Source organism: Panthera leo, chromosome A1 (genome assembly GCF_018350215.1).
Source record: "Panthera leo isolate Ple1 chromosome A1, P.leo_Ple1_pat1.1, whole genome shotgun sequence".
Taxonomy (NCBI): Eukaryota; Metazoa; Chordata; class Mammalia; order Carnivora; family Felidae; genus Panthera; species Panthera leo.
The window spans coordinates 141,567,785-141,592,002 of record NC_056679.1 but is presented as its reverse complement, the minus strand read 5'-3'; the positions used below and the strand labels follow the sequence as shown (position 1 = coordinate 141,592,002).

The 24,218-nt window shown below is 34.3% G+C and overlaps 1 protein-coding gene across 1 annotated transcript in view; it reads left to right on the top strand.

The window, feature by feature from the left end:
- TBCA (tubulin folding cofactor A) overlaps positions 1–24,218 on the top strand; it is a 77,322-nt gene that overhangs the window by 41,857 nt on the left and 11,247 nt on the right. Inside the window, exon 2 of the mRNA XM_042941800.1 lies at positions 19,651–19,756. Coding sequence (XP_042797734.1) covers positions 19,651–19,756 — 106 coding nt within the window. The remainder of the gene's footprint in view (positions 1–19,650; positions 19,757–24,218) is intronic.

The window sequence follows — 24,218 nt, the reverse complement described above, 5'->3', positions numbered from 1 at the left end:
CATGAACTGTAGTTAAGGCACCAATTTTGGAATGGTTATTTAGATAATATTTTCTATTACAGCTCTTACCTTTAAAATCCTTTTTTTAAAAAATTGCTTTCTTTATGGAATTTGGCCTAAAGACCACTGAGCATTTATTACCGTTCAGATACCATATGTAAGGTAGAAAAATAAACTTAAGTTAAGAAAAGTTGGACTTGATTTTTTAAAAGCATTTTGTCACTTATAATGTTACTATATGATTTTTCAAACTAAATATATTGTTTGATAATACAAGAAAATGGTATGGCTAGTTACTTTCTAAGAAAATGTGAGTTCATTTATAAGCAAATTAAAAATTTAAATAATAGGATAGGTATAAAGTTCATTGTCATTTACTAATGTTAATAATCCTAACATATAGAGAGATATGTACTAGTATTAAGCTATTGTTGCTGCCATATTAAGATTTATTTTAAAAATTGTTTTAAACTGTTAATTAATATGACATTAACTTCTACAATTGGGAATTTTGAATAGAATATTTTGGCACTTAATATATAGGGTAAAAATATACTTCAGAAATTTAGAAATAGAAATTTATCAAATATTATAGTCAGAATTTTGACTATTAACTGCCTCTCATTTTGGATTCCAAGTAGGGTGTTTGATAGAAAATGGTTAACAAGATCTTAACATGTAAGTTGAAAAGTATTCTGTGCTCAAATATATTTGAGAGGGGCTGAGTTAAAGTTTAACATGTTTTGTTGTAGGATTATTCAAAAGCTTTCACGGTGTGAACCTTTAAGAGGGGAACAGAAAAATGCAATATTTCCTAAGTTTTATTCATAAACATCTTTTTCTTTTGACATCTATTAACATCTCTTTGAAGAGCATTCCTTTTTCTTCTGTGAGAGATAGCAGTTGTTACCACATTTGAAAATTGGCTATTTTGTTGTATTTACATGGTGATTTAAAAGATAGATTTGCCCCCCATGGGGCGCCTGGGTGGCTCAGTTGGTTAGGGTTCTGACTTCAGCTCATGTCATGATCTGACAACCTGTGAGTTAGAGCCCTGCATCGGGCTCTGTGCTGACAGCCCAGAGCCTGGAGCCTGCTTCAGATTCTGTGTCTCCCTCTCTCTCTGCCCCTCCCCTGCTCATGTTCTGTCTTTCTCTGTCTCAAAAATAAATAAAAACATTAAAAAAAAAATTTAACAGATAGATTTGCCCCCTAAATATAAACAAGTTTGAGCTAGCTCCTATGTCTTTCTTTTTCTTTCTCTTTCTTTCTTTCTTTCTTTCTTTCTTTCTTTCTTTCTTTCTTTCAAGATTTTAAGTAATCTCTACACCCAATGTGGGGCTCGAATTTACGAGCCCTAGATCACGAGTTGCATGCTCCAACACCTCAGCTAGCCATGTGCCCCATCCCATGTCTTTCTTTAACCCCAAATGCTGCTGTTATTACCTGGGTTTTTTAGGTTGACCAGAGAAGGGTGTTTATTACAGGTATGTCCATATATAATCATGATAGTCTATCCACAGAATCAGAATCCTGAAAGATTCTATCAAATTACTCATCTGAAATAGTCTAGGAAGACTATGTAGAACAACTTGCAAAAAGTTGTGATACTCTTGAAATGCCATAAAATTCATTGTGTATTCTTCTCTTTTGGTGAGGTAAAGTTAGAGGTTTTTTACGTTTTTACATGCTAACACATTGTTCACGGGGCAAGAGCTAAGGGTGGTGTGCCTCCAGTTGTAAAAATGCAACATTTTTAAACAGTGTTTACTGACAAATTCGGGAAGTCAGGCTGTAAAATGACTGTTTTACTCTGAGTAAACCATTGAAAAAAAAGAGTGTAATATTAGAGATAACACAAAGTTTTTGAAAACTACAGACTATAGTTAATGTGACATAGACAAAAAAGATTTTCAGAGTCATTGGGAATCACTAATCTAATCCTAGGATAATTCAGAAAATTTTACTATATTGAATTCTAAAACCAGATTTGCTAGCTGTTAAAATTGTATCACATATGGGTCTATATCAAGTATCATTACCAAATATTATTTGAGTAAAGACTTAAAAATTTGACTTGTATGAAAAAAAATGATTTAAACATGGTAAAGTACAAAATAAATATACATTTGAAGTAGGTTGTTTAGCATGTGCCAAATTACTGTACTTGTATACCTTTAGATGGAATATAGTGTGAAAATTATTTTCAACTCTTACATTTTTTCTGAGTGGGAATTCTTATTAATTATTTTATCGTTTTTCTGTTATAAAGGACTTAAACAAGACCTCGGTATCAGTAATTTAAACACAGGAGAAATCTTTGTTTCTTCTTGAACCATTTTGACCTAATGAACAGATCTTGGTACAAAAAACTGAAAAAGCACATATCAAAGTACCTTTGTATAATGCTCATAATCCCAAAGCCATGAGTTTTTCCGTTGCATCCTAGAGCTCTACAACTGAAATATCTCAGATTTAGCTCCAAAATGTTCACATCAGTAATTCCATAAATAACTTGAGTTAATGGATCACCAAGAATAATTATTATAGTAAAATATCATTAAATTGGGCTTATTTTATAATTTGATGAAATTCAGATATTCTAAGTGATGTCAACTTATTTATGAGAAGTGACAGTCATGGATCAGCTAAAGTCATTTTCATTAAATGATATTTTCTTTGCTCATTTTGGTCTTGATAACCTATATTAATTTGGAGTAAATATATAGTTCATGAACTATCTGAATGTTTTAGGCAAGCTGAACTATCTCACAGAACAGAATGACGATGTTGGATATTCCTCTGTTAATATTGTAGTTTGTCAGGGTCTTTCTTCAGATGATGCCTCAAATCCCTTTTATATCTAAGTTATATATATGTAGAAGTAAATTATGAATAGGGGCGCCTGGGCGGCTCAGTCGGTTGAGTGTCTGACTTTGGGTGAAGACAGGATTTCATGGGTTGTGAGTTTGAGCCCCACATTGGGCTTGCTGCTGTCAGTGCAGAGCCTGCTTTGGATCCTCTGCCCCCCTTCGTCTGCCCGCCTCCCAGTTCCACTCTCTCTGAAAAATAAATAAACTTAAAAAATAAAGTAAATTATGAATAATCATAGTACCAATGCCATTCTTCCAGTGCAGTAATGTTTACCTACCATGTTTTGTTTTCTCCTTTTAATGCATCTAAGATTGAAATGGCTGGGTTTTGTTTTGTTTCTTTTGTAGCTGTATCACACCCTTGACTCATATTGAACTTGGAAGCCAGGGCTTGATTCTGATGTTGATAGCTCAAGTTGGGGAAAAGGGCATCATTTTGAGTGGGACAATGATAAGCTTAGTTTTCACCCTTGTTTACAATTAGTTGCTGGTGGGATGTCCAAATAGAGATGTTATTAAAACAGAGATATGGGTCTGGACAGAAGATAAAAAGTCAAGTGTATAGAGAGATTTGTGATTTTCAGGTAATAATTAAAACTGTCAGAGGCTTTTGTACGGAGATGAAGCAGCTGTGGGAGGTGCTATTGCTTTTTCATACAAACTTGAAGCTATTCAAAGTATCTTTAGCCCCTTCATTAGTACATACTTTTCAATCTCACTGATAACTCAAAACCTTTAAGGGACAGTTTAGAGAATTAGTGAAATAATTAGTTTACATTTGTGTTTTTTGTATTATTAGTTTCTAAGATTTATTAGCTTGTTAGCCCCTGAGATTCATAATATTGCAAAGAAAATAGTGGTATTCATTTTATATTTGTCATGCATCATTTTAGCTGTTTAGAGAATGTCCCATCATATATATTAAAATTAAATTATTAAAGTATATGTTCTATTTGAGCAGTGAATATATCTTGAACCATCTCCAGTTTAGGAGATTAACTGAAGGGTACTGGGAGATGGTAAGGTAACAAATACCATAAATTAAACATTTAATTTCTTTCATTTAGATACACAAGAATTGATAACTTGTTGCTTCCAGTGATGAGAACTGAGCTGCTGGGATTAGGGTGTGGGTGGTGGGTTGCTTCACTTTGTACTCTTTTGTGCTATTCATATTTGAACCATGGAATGATTTTACTTTGGGAACGGATAAAAGAAATTTAAATATTGAAAATTGCTTTATTTACTTCAGACATGAGATGGTATGATATGTTAGTATTGACACTGGAAGTTACAAGTCATGTTTTCAAATCCTAATTTCACCATCGCCTGGCCAGCTGTCATTAGGTGAGTCATTTCACCTCTTTGAATCACAGTTTCCCATTTGAAAATGGAGATGACTGCCCTGTTTACCTCTCAGGGTAATTGTGAGTGTGTTCAGTAAACATACCTGTGAGGCACACACTGTCATGGGCACTGAGAAGGGGGCACATTTTCATTTGTATGGGCATCCACTATCAAGTGTAGAAGTAGACGAAATTTAACCTACTTTGGTAAATCCTATATGCCATGAAGATCCATAGGAAGGATTTACAGTAGCAGCTTGGGAGTGGTAGGGAAGAAGTTCGAGTAGTCCTTCAGGAAGACAAGGACATTTTTGAGTTTAATTTTGAAGAATGAGTGAGCTGGGGGAAGAGGATAAAGAGCAAAGAAGGTATTCTAAGAACAAGTTCCAGCTCCAACTCCAGCTTATTTGATGCATGTTGGTGTGTAGCACATTTTTGTTTTATTTAAGACAAGACTGTAGCATGTTCTTCCTTCATTTTCCTGATCCCCCAAATTTTGACTATAGTAATTGGTTGAAATATGGGGAAATCTCACTTGGGACTTTATAATGACCTCAAAAGTGAGGAATCCCTAAAACTCAACTAAATTTTTACTACACACATTTTACTGTATAGACCATAAGTGTTAAATCATCAGATTCTGATGTTAGCCTTCAGTTCTTTCTTACTAAGGAACTAGTGAGAATTCTTAATTAAGGGGCTAAGCCTCTCATTTGCAGTCCACTTGCATTTTCCCAAATGAGTAGATTTTTTTTCCTGCGTCTCTCTTGGTATTTTTGTTCCCATATCCTTTTGTATTTCTTCTGTGTGCCTGGTGTCTCATTACTATACCTTTAGTTTACAGAAGCCTACAATTCACTCTTTTACTTTGATTTCTATACACTGCTTTCTCCTGTTGTGTTTGGCAGAAAAACTTGCTTTACTTGTTAAGTCATGTATATAACTTCTTTTTCTAATCTTGAATATTTTTTCCCTCGTCACTGGGAAAGATACAGATTTTAAATCCATTTGACAAGTTATTGAGCTCTAAGTTGTAAGTACATACAGTTTCCCTGGTGCCATATTGTTTCCTTTGTAGCACCATTAAACATCTTACCCCCATAATAGTTTATAGACTTTTACTGTTGAACTATCTAATACCCACTCTTCTGTAAGTTACGGTTTAGAGGCATTGATATTTTACTGTATAATATCCAGTATCCTGTAAATTATAGAAGTACTTTGTAAATTGAAAATATGATATTACTTATTATGGATATTAGCCTCCAGTAACCACCATGATTATTAAAAATAAGCACAAATGTTTAAATTTTTATAGAGGTTTAAAGTGTGAAATAGAGACTTCTGCACAAAATTTATGTGGAGTATTGTTAAAACAATAGAAAACATAAAATTGGGTATCATATAAGTATTTTCCTCTACCGTTTTCATGTTTATTTGTACTTGAGAAGAAGAAATGAGGTATCTCAATTTCTGAGTGATTTATCAGTTCAGAATGAATTAATCCAAAGTAAGAAAACATTATTTCATACCTGTAGAACAATCTTCTGCTATTAATGACTCTTTAACTTGAGATGCTTTTAGCTTCAGAGTAATAGAAAATCAAGCTATATGTGGCTTAAACAGTAAGGGTATTCATCATCTCATACGATAAAGAAATTGGAGGTAGAGTGTTTCAGAGTTGCTTAATTCAGTGGTTTAATACCATCATCAAAAACTCAAGTTCTCTAACATCCCAGAGTGACCTGTCCTTTTAGGCTGGATCTCCTCATGATCCCATAGTACTTGCCACAAGTGGCAGGTGTCACAGGTGATGATGTCTAGGGGAGAAAATGGAATTATATCTGCTTGTAATGCATTTACGAAGAAAGGCAACCTTCTCAGAAGCCCCCAACAGATGGCCTTTATGTAGCTATGGCCGCAAATGGATCACTTATACATGCCTAAGCTATCACTTGGCAGAGGGTATGATTGGATTCTTTCTTTTTAGAGGTTATGCCCTGCTGCTTGGATGATCATAAACAAAATTAGATTCTGTTGGCAAGTAAGAAGTGGCTGTTGGATAGGCAACCAATAATGCCTTTTGCAGTTGAGCCCATTTTAACTTTTTTTTAAATGTGTTCAAATGTTTAAACACATTTTAAAAAAGTTATAAATAGATAACTATAAGTTATAAATAGATCAGTGGAACAGAATAGAGAACCCAGAGGGGGACCCACAAATGTATGGTCAACTAATCTTTGACAAAGCAGGAAAGGGTGTCCAATGGAAAAAAGACTGCCTCTTTAGCAAATGATGCTGGGAAAATTGGGCAGCGACATGTAGAAGTGTGAAACAGGACTACATTCTTATCCCATACACAAAAATAAATTCAAAATAGATGAAACACCTAAATGTAAGACAAGAAACCATCATAATCGGAGAGGAGAAAACAGGCAACAACCTCTTTGACCTTGGCCGCAGCAACTTCTTACTAGACACGTCTCCCACAGCAAGGGAAATAAAAGCCAAAGTGAACTGTTGGGACCTCATCCAGATAAAAAGCTTTTGTACAGCACAGGAAACAATCAACAAAACTAAAAGGCACCAATAGAATGCGAGAAGATACTTGCAAATGACATATCGGATAAAGGGTCAGTATCCAAAATCTGTAAAGAACTTGTCAAACTCAACACCCAAAAAACAAATAATCCAGTGAAGAAATGGGCAGAAGACAATAATAGACACTTTTCCAAAGAAGATATCCAGATGACCAACAGACACATGAAAAGATGCTCAATATCACTCATCATCAGAGAAATACAAATCAAAACCATAATGAGATGCCACCTCACACCTGTCAGAATGGCTAACTTTAACAACTCAGGAAACGAGATGCTGGTGAGGATGCAGAGAAAGGGGGACCCTTTTGCACTGCTGGTGGGAATGCAGACTGGTGCAGCCACTCAGGAAAACAGTACGGAGGTTCCTTAGAAAATTAAAAATAGAACTACCCTATGACCCAGCAGTTGCACTACTAGGTATTTACCCAAAGAGTACAAAAATGCTGATTTGGAGGGGCACGTGCACCCCAGTGTTTGTAGTAGTGTTATCAACAATAGCCAAGTTATGGAAAGAGCCCAAATGTCCATCCACTAACAAATGGATAAAGAAGATGTGGTGTGTGTGTGTGTGTGTGTGTGTGTGTATGTATACACACACACACACACACACACACACATACAGTGGAAAACTACACGATGATCAAAAAGAATGAAATCCTGCCATTTGCAACAACGTGGATGGAACTAAAGTGTATTATGATTTGAAATAAGTCAGTCAGAGAAAGACAAATATCAGATGACTTCACTCATGTGGAATTTAAGAACATCGGGAACATAGGGAAAGGATGATGAACATAGGGAAAGGAAAAGAAAAATAAGATAAAGACAGAGTAAGAGACTCTTAAATACAGAGAACAATCTGAGGGTTGCTGGATGTGGGTGAGGGGGATAGGCTAAATGGGTGAAGGACATTAAGGAGGCCATTTGTTGGGATGAGCACTGGGTGTTCCATGTAAGTTACCAATCACTGGGTTCTACTCCTGAAACCAATACTACACTATATGTTAACTAACTTGAATTTAAATAAATTTAAAAACAAATAAATAAAAATGTATTAAGTAGTAGCAAAGACTAACAACTTTGAAATAAAACAGTTCTGGGACACTTAACAGCTATGAGAACTTGGACAAGCTCTGTGAATTGCAGTTTACTTGTTACTAAAATGTAAATAATAATGGTACCTATTTTATAAGGTTGTTTTGAGGATTAAATGACATAATGCAGCACGCTTTGACATAGTATCTGGTCCATAGTAAATGATCACTGTGTTAACAGCTTTTATTATCCTATTTTAATTTTAGCTTATCTTGAATGATTAAAGCTTTTGCCTAAATCTGTTTTATATTTTGTGGTATTCCATTGTTGTAACTATCTCTTCTTGAGTTGTAACTGTTAAACTTTTCCATAGGGCTAGTTTTGGGAGAAGCAGATTTGATGATGGCCATTGGAAATGCTAAAACATCAAAAGCCCTTCATCCAACCTAACTTCTTTTATAAACATTGCTGTGTTTCTTCAGCTTAATTTTCATTAATATTATCATTTTTCTCAAAGATACACAAAATAATGTAGCTTGTATTTTATTCGTTTCTGAAATATTGATCCTGGTTCAGTTCTCATGAAATCTAAAGACTTTAAAAACATTGTAAGGAGAGATAATGAACAAGAGACTGTAAAAGGGGGATGATACTTAAATAGAACTGTAAGTGTTTAATGCAATAAAGTACTTAAAGCTCTGTTCATATTAGGCCCTTGATAAAAGTTTCTTTTTTTCCTTATGTCTCATACAATAAACATCTCAAAAGCATTATTTGTTTCTTCAGAAGCAGGAGAGCTTGTTACTAGTTATGTCAGTAGAGGAGAACTATATCACTCCGGAAAAAGGTAATCATGCTAGGGATCTCAAACAGGCATTTAATACAGGAAATTGATTACATAGGTGTAATCACTTTTATGAAAGTTTTCTTTAACTTTTATGAAATGCTAAAGTTTCATTGGCTGGTCAAGGGTCATCGTAGCCATCACTTACATCATGGTTTTTATGAAAAAAAAAATAGGTTAGACATTCCTTAGCTTTTATTTATTTTTTTATTTTTTATTTTTTTATTATATGAAATTTATTGTCAAGTTAGTTTCCCTACAACACCCAGTGCTCATCCCAAAAGATGCCCTCTTCAGTGCCCATCACCTACTCCTTAGCTTTTAAATAAACATTAAAAACATGATTGAATAGATAAGTGGGGAAAGATATATTTTTGCTGATAAGTTTATTTTAAAAGTTGAAAATGAATAAATTATATATCATTTTAAATATAGTAAATATCATAGTATTACATTTATTTTTCAGTGGATCCTGTGCTGCCCAAAGGAGATTATTCTTACAAATCAAAGTTAAATTAATTTTCTTTTCCAGTAATCACTTCATATTACAACCATAACACTGTGGTGGGGGAGGAATTTTCCTGGAGTTTCCAATTGTCTTTTTTTTTTTTTTTTTTTTTCAATTGAGAAGAGGCAAAAAATATGACTTCTCTTCTATCTTCTAACTCCTTGTATCTGTTCCTTAGAATCTATTCCAGAGGCACCTGGGTGACACAGTCTGTTTAGAATCCAACTCTTATTTTCAGTTCAGATCATGATCTCACAATTCATGGGTTTGAGTCCTGTGTCAGGCTCCATGCTGACAATGTGTAGCCTGCTTGGGATTCTCTTTTTCCCTCTCTCTCTCTGCCCTCCCATGCTAACTCTCTCTGTCTCTCTCTGAAAAATAAATAAATAAACTTCTAAAAAAGTAAAATTAAAAAATAATCTATTCCATTCCTCTAATTCTTAAAGATGCTGTTGTAAGATTCCACACTAAGATTCTTATTTAGACTCTTTTCCAGGCCTATAGCACAATTTCAATCCTGGGATATTTTTTTTTTTCTTTACTAGACTGTTGCACTTATATTTACCACGATTTTTTTCTTGATTTTCATCTTCAGTTTGCTGGAGTATATTCTTTAGTAAATTTCTCAGAAAGGGGGCATTATAAATACTTCCTGAATTTTTATAGAAGTAAAAAATATTCCCCTGGCCTATAACTTATTTCATCACCTATCCCAATGACTTCTTGCCTTTTTCAGATCTTAATTCACATATCCTTTTCTTGAAGAGGCCTTCTCTGACCATCCTATTTTAAATTGCAAATCCCACGTATTACCAATCCTTCTTTACTGCTTTTTCTCTTAAAGCACTTATCACATTCTAACACACTATACATTTTGCTTATTTATTTCTTCTCTTTCCCACTAAAAAGTGCCATAGGGCAGAGATTTTTGTAGTTTTGTTCACTAGCTACATCCTTGGTACCTAAAATCATGCCTGGCACATAGGAAACCCTCAGTAAATAATTGCTAAATGAGTCAGTGAATTTTTCCCTTATTATTACAGTTATAAATCAATTTACAAATCATTGTCTCTGAGAACTTGAAGAGATTGGTCCATTGTCTTCTGGTACCTGGTATTATTAATGTGAAATATGTCAATCTTATTTTTTCTCTTTAAAAGTTTTCTTTTTCTTGGATCTCTGGAAATTTTCAGCAGTGTATATAAGATGTATTTTTTTTTTTTTTCATTGATTCTAGTTGGCACTTGTCTTTAAGGTTATTGTTTTTTTCCAGCTCTGGAAAATTTTATTTAAAAAATAATTTCTGGGGACTCCTGGGTGGCTCAGTCAGTTAAGCGACCAACTTCAGCTCAGGTCATGATCTCATGGTCCGTGAATTCGAGCCCCACGTCAGGCTCTCTGCTGACAGCTCAGAGCCTGGACCCTGCTTCAGATTCAGTGTCCCTCCTCTCTCTCTGCGCCCCTCTCCAACTCATGCTGTCTCTCGCTCTGTCTCTCAAAAATAAATAAATGTGAAAAAAAATTTTTTAATCTTATCCTGCTTTTTTTCTGTACTATCTACAATTCCTATTGATTATCAGATTTATCTTCTTTTCCCTGAATGTGCCATTTTCCATATTTTTCTCATTAACTTTTTATCTCTTTAAAGTTTGATATGTTTATTGATAGTTAAACAGTGAAATCTGGCATACTATTTTCTCTGACTAAAAGGAAATAACATCAAGGCTAAAATAGGATAGATTGATATAATATTTGTATTTTGTTTATTATTACTAATAATGAATGGCAAAGGTGGCTTATCACATCAGTAAGAAAAGGAAGTATTCATTAGTAAATGATCACTTATCATTTATTGGAAAAGGACTTGGTCTAATTTCTTATCAGGCACTATATATTTTAAATACTATGCAGTAAAATATAATACATCCTATAGAATTATGAGTAGGGATGTTCATTACAGTATTATTTATAATATGGGAATGGCCTAAGTATCCAATAAAATAATACTTTATTAAGCTCTCCTACTGGTACTATGAAATGGTTTGTAGCCACTAACAGCTACATTTTTTTTTTAATTTTTTTTTAACGTTTATTGATTTTTGAGACAGAGAGAGACAGAGCATGAATGGGGGAGGGTCAGAGACAGGGAGACACAGAATCTGAAACAGGCTCCAGGCTCTGAGCTGTCAGCACAGGGCCCGACGCGGGGCTCGAACTCACGGACCGCGAGATCATGACCTGAGCCGAAGTAGGACGCTTAACCGACTGATCCACCCAGGTGCCCCAACAGCTACATTTTTAAAAAAATGTTTAGTAATATTGAAAATGATACACTAAGCATAGCATGAGGTAGAAACTTGTTGAATCATTAATGTTGTATACCTGAAAATAATGTAACAATGTGTGTCAACTGTACTTCAGTAAAAAAAAAGAAAGACAATGATACATTTTTCCAATTATTTATATACACGCACATATGAATTTTTACACATATGTGTTTGAAAGAAAAGGACTATGGAAAGTATTAAAAATGTTAATATAGGGGCACCTAGGTGGCTTTCTTTGTTAAGTGTCCAGCTCTTGGTTTCTGCTCCGGTCATGATTCCACGGTTCCTGGGTTTGAGCCCCACATTGGGCTCTGTGTGGACAGCAACGAGCCTGCTTGTCTATCTCTTTATCTCTGCCCTTCCCCTGTTTGTATGTGCTCTCTCTCAAAATAAATATTTTTTAATGTTAATACAGTTCCATAATCCCTTATATGAAACACTTGGGTCCACATGTATTTCTGCATTCCAAATTTTCTTAGATCTTTGAACAGTAATAGGTTTTCATAACATCTGAAGAAGTACTCTATAATCAAACATGTTAATATTTCTGCAGTGAAACATGGGACTATTCACATTAAGTAGGATACATAAAGTTTATAATTTCATGTCAGTTGAGGTTATATTTTGCTGCCAAATCAATTTGTGCCAAGCTTAATTTTTAAATTTCCTTTTTAAAAAACGTTTTTGGACTTTGGAATTGTGTGCATTTTGGACCAATAGTTATTTAAGCAATGAGACTACGAATGTTTTTTTAATTTTAATTTTTTATAATTTTTCATGTATTTCTGTATAAGACCGTATAATTATTTACAGAAAAATATTTTAGTAACAAATTTAAAAACTGTGAATATATACTTGAGTTAAGCTTTCTTACTAAATCTTAGCCTTCCCCCAAAGGAAGGGAATAGAGTCAGAAGATATTCACTCAGTGATTTAGCAAATACTTATCCAGTGTCTATTATTTTAATAAACATAGATAGCCTTATAGACTATCAAGAAAGTTAATATTTCAAAGTATGATATAATACCATTTCACATTCTTCTTATTGTCAGAAACTTAATATTCTGAAAATTCCAGTAGTTGATCAGGATGCCGAGGAGCACTAGGATATTTCATACAGTGCAGTGTGGGTATCAAGATACAACTACTTTGGAAAGCAATTTGATACTATCTAGTGAAGTTAATTAAACATATATGCTGTATCATGTCATGTGACTTTTCATTAATACATTGATTTTACTGTCTGGGAGTGGAACCTTTTCAATTTCTCCTGCTGCATCTTGCCCCCTGACACTTTTTATTCACTGTAATTTTATATGTGAGCATTACTAGGTTTCTGTGATTTTTTTTTTCTTTTTCCAGGGCAGTACATTTGCTGTTCAATAACTTGCTTCCTGAGCCTTTTCACGAAATAGGGCTTTTTATTTTTTTTTTAATTTTATTTTTTATTTTTTAAAATTTACATCCAAGTTAGCATATACTGCAACAATGATTTCAGGACTAGATTCCTTAGTGCCCCTTACCCATTTAGCCTATCCCCCCTTCTACAACCCCTCCTGTAACCCTCAGTTTGTTCTCCATAGTTATGAGTCTCTTCTGTTTTGTCCCCCTCCCTGTTTTTATATTATTTTTGTTTTCCTTCCCTTATGTTCATCTGTTTTGTCTCTTAAAGTCCTCACATGAGTGAAGTCATATGATTTTTGTCTTTCTCTGACTAATTTCACTTAGCATAATACCCTCCAGTTCCATCTACGTAGTTGCAAATGGCAAGATTTAATTCTTTTTGACTGCCTTGTAATACTCCATTGTATGTATGTATGTATGTATGTATGTATGTATGTATGTATGTATGTATATACCACATTTTCTTTATGCATTCATCCATCAGTGGACATTTGGGCTCTTTCCATACTTTGGCTATTGTTGATAGTGCTGCTATAAACATGGGGGTGCTTGTGCCCCTTTTATCCTGTGGATAAATGCCTAGTAGTGCAGTTGCTGGGTCGTAGGGTAGTTCTATTTTTAGTTTTTTGAGGAACCTCCATACTGTTTTCCAGAGTGGCTGCACCAGCTTGCATTCCCACCAACAATGCAAAAGAGATCCTTTTTCTCTTCATCTTCGCCAACATCTGTTGTTGCCTGAGTTGTTAATGTTAGCCATTCTGACAGGTGTAAGGTGGTACAAAATAGGGCTTTTTAAACAAAAACTTTACTTTTTTTTTTTTTGTTTTGATATGCCAATAGCCATGCAAATATTCAGCACCTTTACTTGTCAAATGTGGTATGGAATTAAGAGTCTTTTCCATTTTGCTGGGGTTGTTGTGCTGTTTTCTGTAGACAAGCACAATGGAATAGGATGACTTGGATTACCAACCAAAATCATCTGTGGGCCTAGGCATGGAATCCATCTCTTTTATTGCATACTTCTCAAAAATCATATTTTTCTTATTTCTCAAGTTTTGTGAATCACTTTTGTTAGCTTTAGGATTGTTTTGTATATCTCTTTAAGTTGAAAATGTTAAAAGGCAATAGTGAGATTTGTATATTCAGCTTTTTATTCATTTAACAAACATTGAGTGCTTACTATGTATAAAGGTCAAGAATTTCTCTTAATCCCGTCTTCCAGGAACATAAGACCTAGCTAACAAACTGGCTTCAGTGTTGTGTGGTAAACGCTAAGATAGTTAAAGGTTGGATGGAATTAAGTAGCGGTCTTCTAAGTCAGCAACCCTTTTTTGTAAAGGAACAGATAGTATATATTTTAGGCTATGTGGGCCATACAGTTCTATCACAACTACTCATCTCCGCTGTCATTGCATGAAAGTAGTCAGTCACAGGAGATACATAGATGAATGAGTGTGGATGGACACTGAAATTTGAATTCCATATGATTTTTACATTTTTACGTGTTGCAAAATAATTTTTAGCCATTTAAAAATACTAAATTTAATATTACAAATATTTTTTAAACCTTTAAAAATCATTCATAGCCCTCAGACCACATACTAAAACAAGTGGCAGGCCAAATTTGGCTCATTGGCCATAGTTTGCCAACCCTTGTTCTGACCCTTTGAATTACAGGATGTTAATTGAATACGCCTCTTTCTGTTAGTCCATTCCATGTCAGCTACTTTCATTTAGGAGAGTTTAGTAACCTAAGTTAGAATACTATCAGTATCCTTGATATTCTGAATAATAACCATGATGCTATAAAAATAATAAAAATAGTAATAGCACTATTGCTATTGATATCACATTGATGCATTGATGATATGTAAGTTACTCCAGCAAAGATGACAAACTAATTTGCTTATAGGGACCAGGTGTTAGACCTGAATGTTTGGGAAACAGGGAGTTGTGTGAACTGGGGCAAAGTGAAAAGCATATGTCTCATGTAAAAAAAAAAACCAGTAGCCACTACTTAGCTCCCATCCAGTATAGGGAAAGCAGCCCCAATGTTCCCTGATGAAAAACATTCAAGAGAAATCCAGACTTATATGTAAGTTAAATTATGTCTCCTAGTTGTTTAATATGGCAACAAATCTGTTTTTTGTTTTTTTAATTCTTTTTAACATTGTGAATCAAAAGCATCTTTAGGAGTCATTTAAGCAGACTGGCAACTAACTTGCCATCTCTGTCCCAGCAAGTTTCTTTAACTGTTTAAAAGGAGCTCCTACAGAAGTTTCTGTAGTGATACCCATTAATGATTTTATTTTGAAATCTTTGATCTCAGAGGATGTTTTTATCTCAATACTGAAAACTGTTAAAGCAGTTTTAAACTATAAGTCAATGCACATTTCTATACTGGATGTTCACATGTTCAACTGTCATAATTCTAAGCTTGAATGTATCCAGTGAATACATACTTGTAGCGGATTTTGTCATCCTAGCAAGTTCTTTTTTCTTTTCTTTTTGTAAACAACTTTATTGAGATATACTTTACATACCATACAAATCATCCATGTAAAGTATACTGTTTATTTGGTTTTAATATATTCATAGAGTTGTACAACTGTCCCCACAGTTATTTTTAGAACATTTCATCACCTGAAAAAATAAACCCCTGACCCTTTAGCAATGAAATTAGACTCCCAGTTCTTCCCTTATCCTTTCTAGTCCTAGTCAACTACTAATCTGTCTCCACAGACCTGCCTATTCCAGATATATCTTATAAATATAATTGTATAAATATGTGGGCTTTTCTGTCTGGCTACTTTGACTTAGCATGTTTTCAAGGTTCATCCATGTTATAGCATAAATCAGTACTCCGTTTCTTTTTATTGTTCAATATTATTCCAGTGTGTGGGTATATCATATTTTATTTGTCCATTCATCATTTGATAGACTCTTGAGTTGTTTTCACATTTTGCCTATTATGCATAATGCTACAGTGAACATTCATGTACAAGTTTTTATGTGGACATATGTTTTCTTTTCTCTTGGGTAGACACTTAGGAATGGAATTACTGATACATATGGTAACTCTCTGTTTAACTTTTTGAGGAATGGCCAAACTTCCAAAGCAGCTGCACCAATTTGCATTCCTACCATTAGGATTTGACGGTTTCAATTTTTCCACATGCCTTGTCAGCAACACTTGTTATTATCTGACTTTTTTTTCTTCCTTTTTAATTATAATCATCTTCATGAATATGAAGTGATATCTCACTGTGATTTTGATGTACATTTCCCTGAAGACTAATGATGTTGATCATCTTTTCATGTGTTTATTGGGCATTTGTATACTATGCAGATTCCCTTTACTGATTTTTTTAATTGGGTTATTTGTCTTTTTATTATTGAATTGTAAGAGTTCTTATATATTCTGGATACAAATTTATCCAATATATTATTTCCACATACTTTCTCCCATTCTGTTGTCTTTTTCACTTAACTAATAGTGTTCTTCAGAGCACAAAAGTTTTTAATTTTGACAAAAGCCAATTTATTTTTTTTTTCTGTTTCTTGTGGTTTTGGTGTTATATCTAGAAAGTCACAGGTTATCAAGGTTTACCCCTAAAAAAAAAGATTTATCCCTAATGTTTTCTTCTAAAAGTTACATAATTTTAGCCTTTTAGATCTTTGATCCATTTTGAATTAATTTTTGTATATGATTGGTGTAAGGTGAGGAGTTGGGGTAGAAGTCACAGGCTTTAACCTCAAAAATCAAACCAGATAAAATATCTGAAAATAATAATAAGTAAATATGTAAATAAGTGGCAGGAGATACATGAAACAAGACTGTCAGAATATTGTGAAGGCTCAGTGAAGAATACATGGGATTTGTTATGCTATTTTCTCTAGATTTTTTGTTTGAAAATATCCATAGCGTTTTTCTAAATACCAATTTATTATAGTTTATTACCACTGTTAATTGTATTGGCCGATTGTCTGTATCCTTAGTAGGTATTGGACTGTTAGTTATTAGATGGCCCTTAGTACAAGTTTGGTTATAACTATGAAAATCTTATTTACAGTAAGAAAAACTGTAAAATGAAGACAAATTTTTAATTTCAAGTTCTCTTAATTCTTGATTTACCCAAAACTTTTATTCTACTTAGAATTTTATGAACAGTATGTTTAAATGTGTCATATACAAATTTGTGTAGTTTACAGATATCTACAATGTACTTCTCAAAACTTGTGTTGAGGAACAGCTGTTCTGGAGAATGCTGAGTGGGGAAAAAGTCTTTTTTTTTTTTTTTTTTTTTTTTTGCCCCAAGTAAGCCTGCAGTTGAACAAAGTTAAACTGATTTCCTTACTGCAAGACTTCTTAGGACCTTTTAACATGCAAATACATATCCTAAATCTGTAAAATTTGGCAAACTGTTTTTTAAGCTTATTTGACCATTCACATACCATGGAGTAGTTTGGAAAACACTGGACTACGTATTTAAGATCATGTTATTGTCATATTTAGATAATTAAATAGTTTAAGTTATTAGTTGATTATCACTCTCCTAATGATTTTCATTTCTTAAAGTTTCTCCTTGTGTCCATCCTTTTCTATTGCTGTTACTTCTTTTTGTAGTTTCCTGTCATTTATTTATTTGTCTAACTACTGAAAGTGACCAGATTTTGAAATTGCTGTTTCTCTGTGAGTATGGGTTTGTAACAATAATGGAAAATATTTTCAGTTAATTATGTCTTTTAAGTATAACAAATTATGACTTTATATTTGTACTTGTTATTTTAACTAGTACAAGTTTTTGCAACACTTGCAAAAGAGCCATGTTTAGAGAATTAAAACTATTAAATGTATTTAGGTGTCTTTCTAATTGAATTTTGCTTTATTCCAGAAAACTTAGAAAATATTGGTAAAGGAATAGCTAGCAAACTTTAACATTATTCAAAATTGACAAAACTGGTGAACTTTGATCCAAATCAGGAAAGATGGCACCATTACGATGGAGAAGCATAGGAGGATGATGAACATTAGCCTAAGGGTGATATTCAGTGTCAGATCTCTAAATGAGGCCAGTGAATACCACTGACCGTTGGCATTTTATATGCAGTAGTGAATGAGTGAAGGACTATAATAATGGTAGCTCACTACTTACTATTGCATTTGTATTAATATTCAGCTATAGGAATGTTTTGAAAGTCAAGTGAAGAATAAACTCAAAGGTAAAAGCCCCCCCCCAAAAAAAAATTGTAACTCTCATCTGACTTCGCCTACCCCAAATCATTAGTGCTTTACTCCTCAGGTAACCACAAATAGTACTTTCCCAAGTGTCCTTTATTATTTGTTTCTTGAGTATCCTCTGTTGTTTGTTAATATTCATTGTAACATAAAATTTTGTATTTTGTATCTATTTTGTACCTTAGCTTTTTCACTTTCAAGTACTTCAGAACAAGGGTATGAAGGTCATATAATACTTTACTGTAAATATTGTTATCATTTTATTATATTTTCTTTTTGTTCTGTCATGAACACGAGATCATGAAAGACCAGATGAACCTTGCTTACACACCTCAAAATTCCAAACTGGACCATTTTTAGTGTTTTAATATTTAATTTGTAGTTTATGTGGTGATGTAAATCCAAATTTAAAATCTGATTTAAAAGGACAAAATATTTTTTTTAGATTTCTGAACTTATATTAAGACCTATTAGAATATGAAAATTAAATATTTTGAAATACACTTAAAAATTTTCATTGCAAATGATTAAACAAGAGCCATGTTCTAATAATGATTTTTAAATTCCATCCCATCAACATATATGTAGAAATAAGTAAGCAAACCAGATGGAGAAAGCTGCTTTTAATATGTATGGTCTGTGAAAGCTTTTTATTCTACTTGAGATATTGTGTATATCAGAATATTACTGTTTTCTTGAACTACATTTTTGTTTTATATTAAAACTTTTATTAATCAGGATTACAAGAGATTGAGCTATTATGGTTAATTGCATTTTGGTTATCTGAGGAATAATCAGTGGAACTTTGTATTTATTCCAATTTATTGTTGAAAATCTCCTGATTTATTGATAAAGATCAATACCTTTTCTTGCTTTAGTAAGTAAATATGTGTTTCCACTATTTGTCTATAAGAGAACCATGTCTAAACTATCTACCCCAGTCCCTCACACAAGGAATGTCAGGGATAAGATCAAATGCACAGTAAACGATTGTTAAATAAGTTTATTGTTGTCTTTCTTTGTTTTGGATTTGGAATGCAATATACTGATTTTTTCCCAGTAAGCTGAGCTTTTTCCATTATGTTGTTTCAAGTACATGTATAAAAGTTTGGAAAACATATATTAATAATAAAGCTAGACAGAAATACTAGTAATAATAATTTTGAGTGTGTTTTTTACATTGTAAATACAATTATTATAGTGAAATATGTTTTTAATTAAAAATTTAAGAGTTTTATGTTTTGAAGTTTGCACCTGCTTTAGAGAGGTATAGAATATCTTGGGCCTGAGGATCAGACGTATTACATCTATGGCTAAAGTATTTTTCTTTCCTTCCTCTCCTCCTCCCTATCTAGTACACATACTTTGCTATTTTAAGCATGTTTTATATTTACATAGTTTCTTTGTTTCCTGTGATCTGTTTGCTAGAGAGAAAGTTAATTCTTGGAAACATTTCTGATTTATTTATAGACTGGTCAAAGAAAAAATGATGTATGAAAAGGAAGCAAAACAACAAGAAGAAAAGATTGAAAAAATGAAAGCTGAAGATGGTGAAAATTATGCCATTAAAAAGCAGGTAAAACTGAATCTTTGGGGTACCTAGGTGGCTCAGTCAATTAAGCATCAGACTCTTAGTTTCAGCTCAGGCTCAGGTCATGATCTCATAGTTTGTGGCTTCGAGTCCTGCGTTGGGCTGTGCACTTCCAGTGCGGAGCCTGCTTGGGATTCATATTCTCTCTCTCTCTCTCTCTCTCTCTCTCTCTTTCTCAAAAATAAATAAATAAACCTTAATACACACACACACACACACACACACACACACACACACACATATATATATATGACCTAGTATTATATTAAATATACTTGTATATTTAAATTTACAGATATTTTTGTAAATATTTTGATTTGAAGACCACCAAAATAAATATATATGTTACCCTTTTTAGTGGCTTCTCCTGATTTTCCTCATGACAAATTTCAGTTTCCTTAGTACTGCATACAAGGTTCTTCTTGATTTGAGTGCCTGCCTATCCACCCTTATCTCTTGCCATTCCCTCCCTGGACCTTTTCATTTCCTGATCATGCTCTTTTCCTTTGCCGCAGACATACTGCATATGTGTGAGATGTTCTTCCCACTTCTCTTACCTACCTTCTCCTTATAAATTCGTGTTTATCCTTTAAACATCCCCTACACTCTACCTAAAGATGGAGATAGGTGCTCCTCCTCTCTTGTCCCATAACAGCTTATTTATTCTCATCATAGCATTTTTTTTCAAATTTTTATTTAAATTCAAGTTAGTTAACATACTCTGTAATGATGATTTCAGGAGTAGAATTTAGTGATTCATCACTTACATAAAACACCCAGTGCTCATCCCAACAAGTGCCCTCCTTAATGCCCATCACCCATTTAGCCCTTCCCGCCACCCACCTCCCTCCATCACACCTCAGTTTGATCTCTATTCTTAAGAGTCTCTTGTGGTTTGTTTCCCACTCTCTTTTTTCCCCCTTCCCATCTGTCCATCTGTTTTGTTTGTTAAATTCCACATATGAGTGAAATCATGTGGTATTTATCTTTCTCTGACTGACTTATTTCACTTACCATGAAACACTCAAGCTCCATCCACATCATTGCAAATCCATCATAGCATCATAGCATAGCTGACACTTGTTTCATAATTCCTTGAGAAAATAGAAGCTATTGGGGACTTTCTCTTTTTCCCATGACAAAATCTTTCAACCTATCTGCATCTGTACCTGTACTACCTTCCTTCCTATTAGAATGGATTATATTCCCTAACCCTTGTTAGAACCATCACTGATACTGTTTTCATGTCTTTGTCCTCATCTTACATCACCTCAACAGCATTTGACACAGGTAAGCAAGCACTCTCCTTGAAGCATTCTTTTATATTAGCATCTTTAATAGGATAGCCTCCTGTTTTCCTCCTGTTTCACTATCCTTATTCTTCAGTCTCATTTGCTGAAACCCTCCTCCTCCCCCTGTGCTGTCTTCCCCCACCCTGCACTCCCCTGTGTGTGTGCGTGTGTGTGTATTTTAACCTTTAAGAGTTCTGTCTACAATCTCTGGGTAAGCTCATACCATTCTATAACTTTTAAGTATCGTTTTTATGTCTACTCATTTATTTACTCAACAGATATTTATTGAATCCCCTGCTACTTGCCAAATACTGTTCCAGGCATTCTTTTAGGTATGGCCTTTAAAAGAGCAGCAAAACAAACAAAAAACCAGAGTTACTGCTTACTTGGGAGGGACTAGTGCCAGTATCTCCCAATTTATATCTCTAGCCTTGACCATTCCAGAGATACATATATTCAACTAATCACCTACTTGATATTCTCTTGGGTGTCCAAAATAAAAGTCTGGGGCACCTGGGTGGCTGAGTCGGTTGAGCATGCAGCTCTTGATTTTGTCTCAGGCCATGATCCCAGGGTCATGGAAGCAAGCCTCATGTTGGGCTCTGCACTGAGTGTGGAGCCTGCTATAGTCTCAGTCTCTCTCTCTCTCTCTCTCTCACTCCCTCCCTCTCCCCCTCTCTCCCTCTCTCCTCTCTCTCTCTTTCCCTCCCCCCCCCCCGCCCTTCTCCCCTGCTCACTTGCTCTCTCTCTAAAATAAAATAAAAATAAAATAAAATAAAATAAAATAAAATAAAATAAAATAAAACCATAAAATCTTGGTCTTCGCTTAAACTAACCCACCTTCCCCAAACAAAAAGCCGTTCCTTCTCTTGTTATCCCCTTTCAGTAAATGATACCTCCAGTCATCCCAATACCTAAAGCCAAAAATTTAGTGGGTGTCTTCCTGGTGCTTCTCTCTCTCTCTAATAATCACAGCTAATATAAGCAAGTCCTGTTTCTTATTCCATTTCTTTGCCTTCTGCCACCACCCCTAATCGTGTTCACTATCATCTTTTGCGCACGCTATTGCAAAAGCCTCCTCCTAGTTGGCATACATCTTTGTCTCTTTGACACCTCCATTCCCTCCCACCACAGCAGCCAGATTGATCTCTTTAAAATAGTACATCAGGGGCGCCTGATCAGTCAGTTAAGCATTCGACTCTTGGTATCAGCTCAGGCTGTGAAATCAAGAACCATGTTGGGCTCTGCACTGAGTGTAGAGCCTACTTGGGATTCTTTTTCTACCCCTCCCACCCCCCCCCCCCCAGCTTGCATTCTTTCTGTCAAAATAAATAAACTTCAAAATGGTACATCAGATCTTTTTCTCCTTTACTTAAAATCCATTGTGCAGTGCACATAGAATAAAATCCAGATGACACTAAGAAAAAGGAGAGTATAGGGGCGCCTGGTTGGCTCAGTTGGTTAAGCATCGGACTCTTGATTTTGGCTCAGGTCATGATCTTGCAGTTTGTAAGTTCCAGTCCTGTATTGGCCTCTTTGCTAACAGGGCAGAGCCCGCTTGGCATTCTTTCTCTCCTCACCGCACCCCCCCCAACCTCTCTCTCTCTCTGCCCCTACCCTGCTCTATCTCTCTCAAAATAAATAAATTTTTTAAAAAAGAATATAAACAAGCTTATGCAGATTGTATCTTAAGACTTCTTTTTAAAATTAGAACACAGTGCAATCACAGTGGCTTTTATCATATAAATTATGTTACAAATTATAATAGCGAACACTCAACCCAGACTTAATTCAGCAGTGTTAAATCACTTAAAATGGATTTTTCTGCAGGCATTTGCTATCTCGGGGATGCAAAAGGAACACAGTGCATTTAAAACATCCAGGAAGAAAACCTTCTTAATTTTTGAGCTTCTGGGAGAGCCTGCCTTCCTCTGTGTGTGGTAAAGCAGAGGACATTTTTGTATAAGATACTCATAAATTAAGGGAGGATTTGTAAACAGATTTATAGATGTAATATGTCCCCCAATATACTGACCTTTAGGATATAACTGCTCTTCATAAGGATTTATATGTGGAATATAACTTTTTGATTTTTAAGATTATGATGGTTAAATGCTTTTGAAGTATGTACTTCTGTAAATATTTGTATCACTCTTATACCTCTCTCACTTTAATGCCCTGTATCGTTTTCCAACATCTAATAAGAAATAGTATGATATAGTATATAACTTCATTTCATTCACGTCCTTCTTCTCTTGAAATAAGGCTAATTTTTCCAGTTGTGTAGGTATTGACCTCACTTAGTTTTTTCTTTGCCCTCTTCTTTTAATCACCAGTAACATATTAAAACATAGCTGTATAACTAGGATAGGAGTTGTAAGTTACTGAAGTGAAGAATAAATATGTTGTCTTTCTAAATAAAATTCTACAAATGTCACAGATTATCACGGAATTTGTTTTACTATGTGTATATTGATCATCTTTCATTAAAGTTACTGCTTTATAGGTAAGGATTAACTCTTCATTGAATCCTGTGCTCTAATTGTTATTTAAAAGTATTAGCCTCTTACTACATTATCATTGACTACATATGCAGTTATAAAAAGGGGAAATTTTTTGTTTAAAAATCCTATCTGCATTCAGCCATGTCAAAATTCTCTGCTTTGTCACAGCAGTCATGGTTTATAACATGATTGCTTAGGTTCCTAGTCCACTTCACACTTACATTCAAAAATACCATCCCATATCTAATTACAGAACAGTAAGTCTTTCTGTTTACTGCGATTATCAACCTGCAGTGTATACAGTTGTCAACTGCAATTTTATTTGTTTGATGAAACCTTGTCTTTAACTCAAGCTACGTGCTTTTCTCAATTTCCTTTCCCTAGTTTAGCTATACGGTGGTCAGAGATTCATGGTTTTTTATATGCAGTGGGAGTTGCATTGCCAGAAGCACTGCTTTATTCCTGTTTGCCTACGACTTTAATGTCGGTAATAGTTTCTTTACATCTGCTGTGCCCCTCGTAGAAAATATCAAGGAAGCCAAGTGCTGTGTTTTGTGGGTTCTCTCCTCGTCTCACTGTAGTTCTGAGCTAAATACTCTCCTTAGCCACTTCTCACTACTTTGGCTCTTTTGTCATTTGGATCCATTTTGC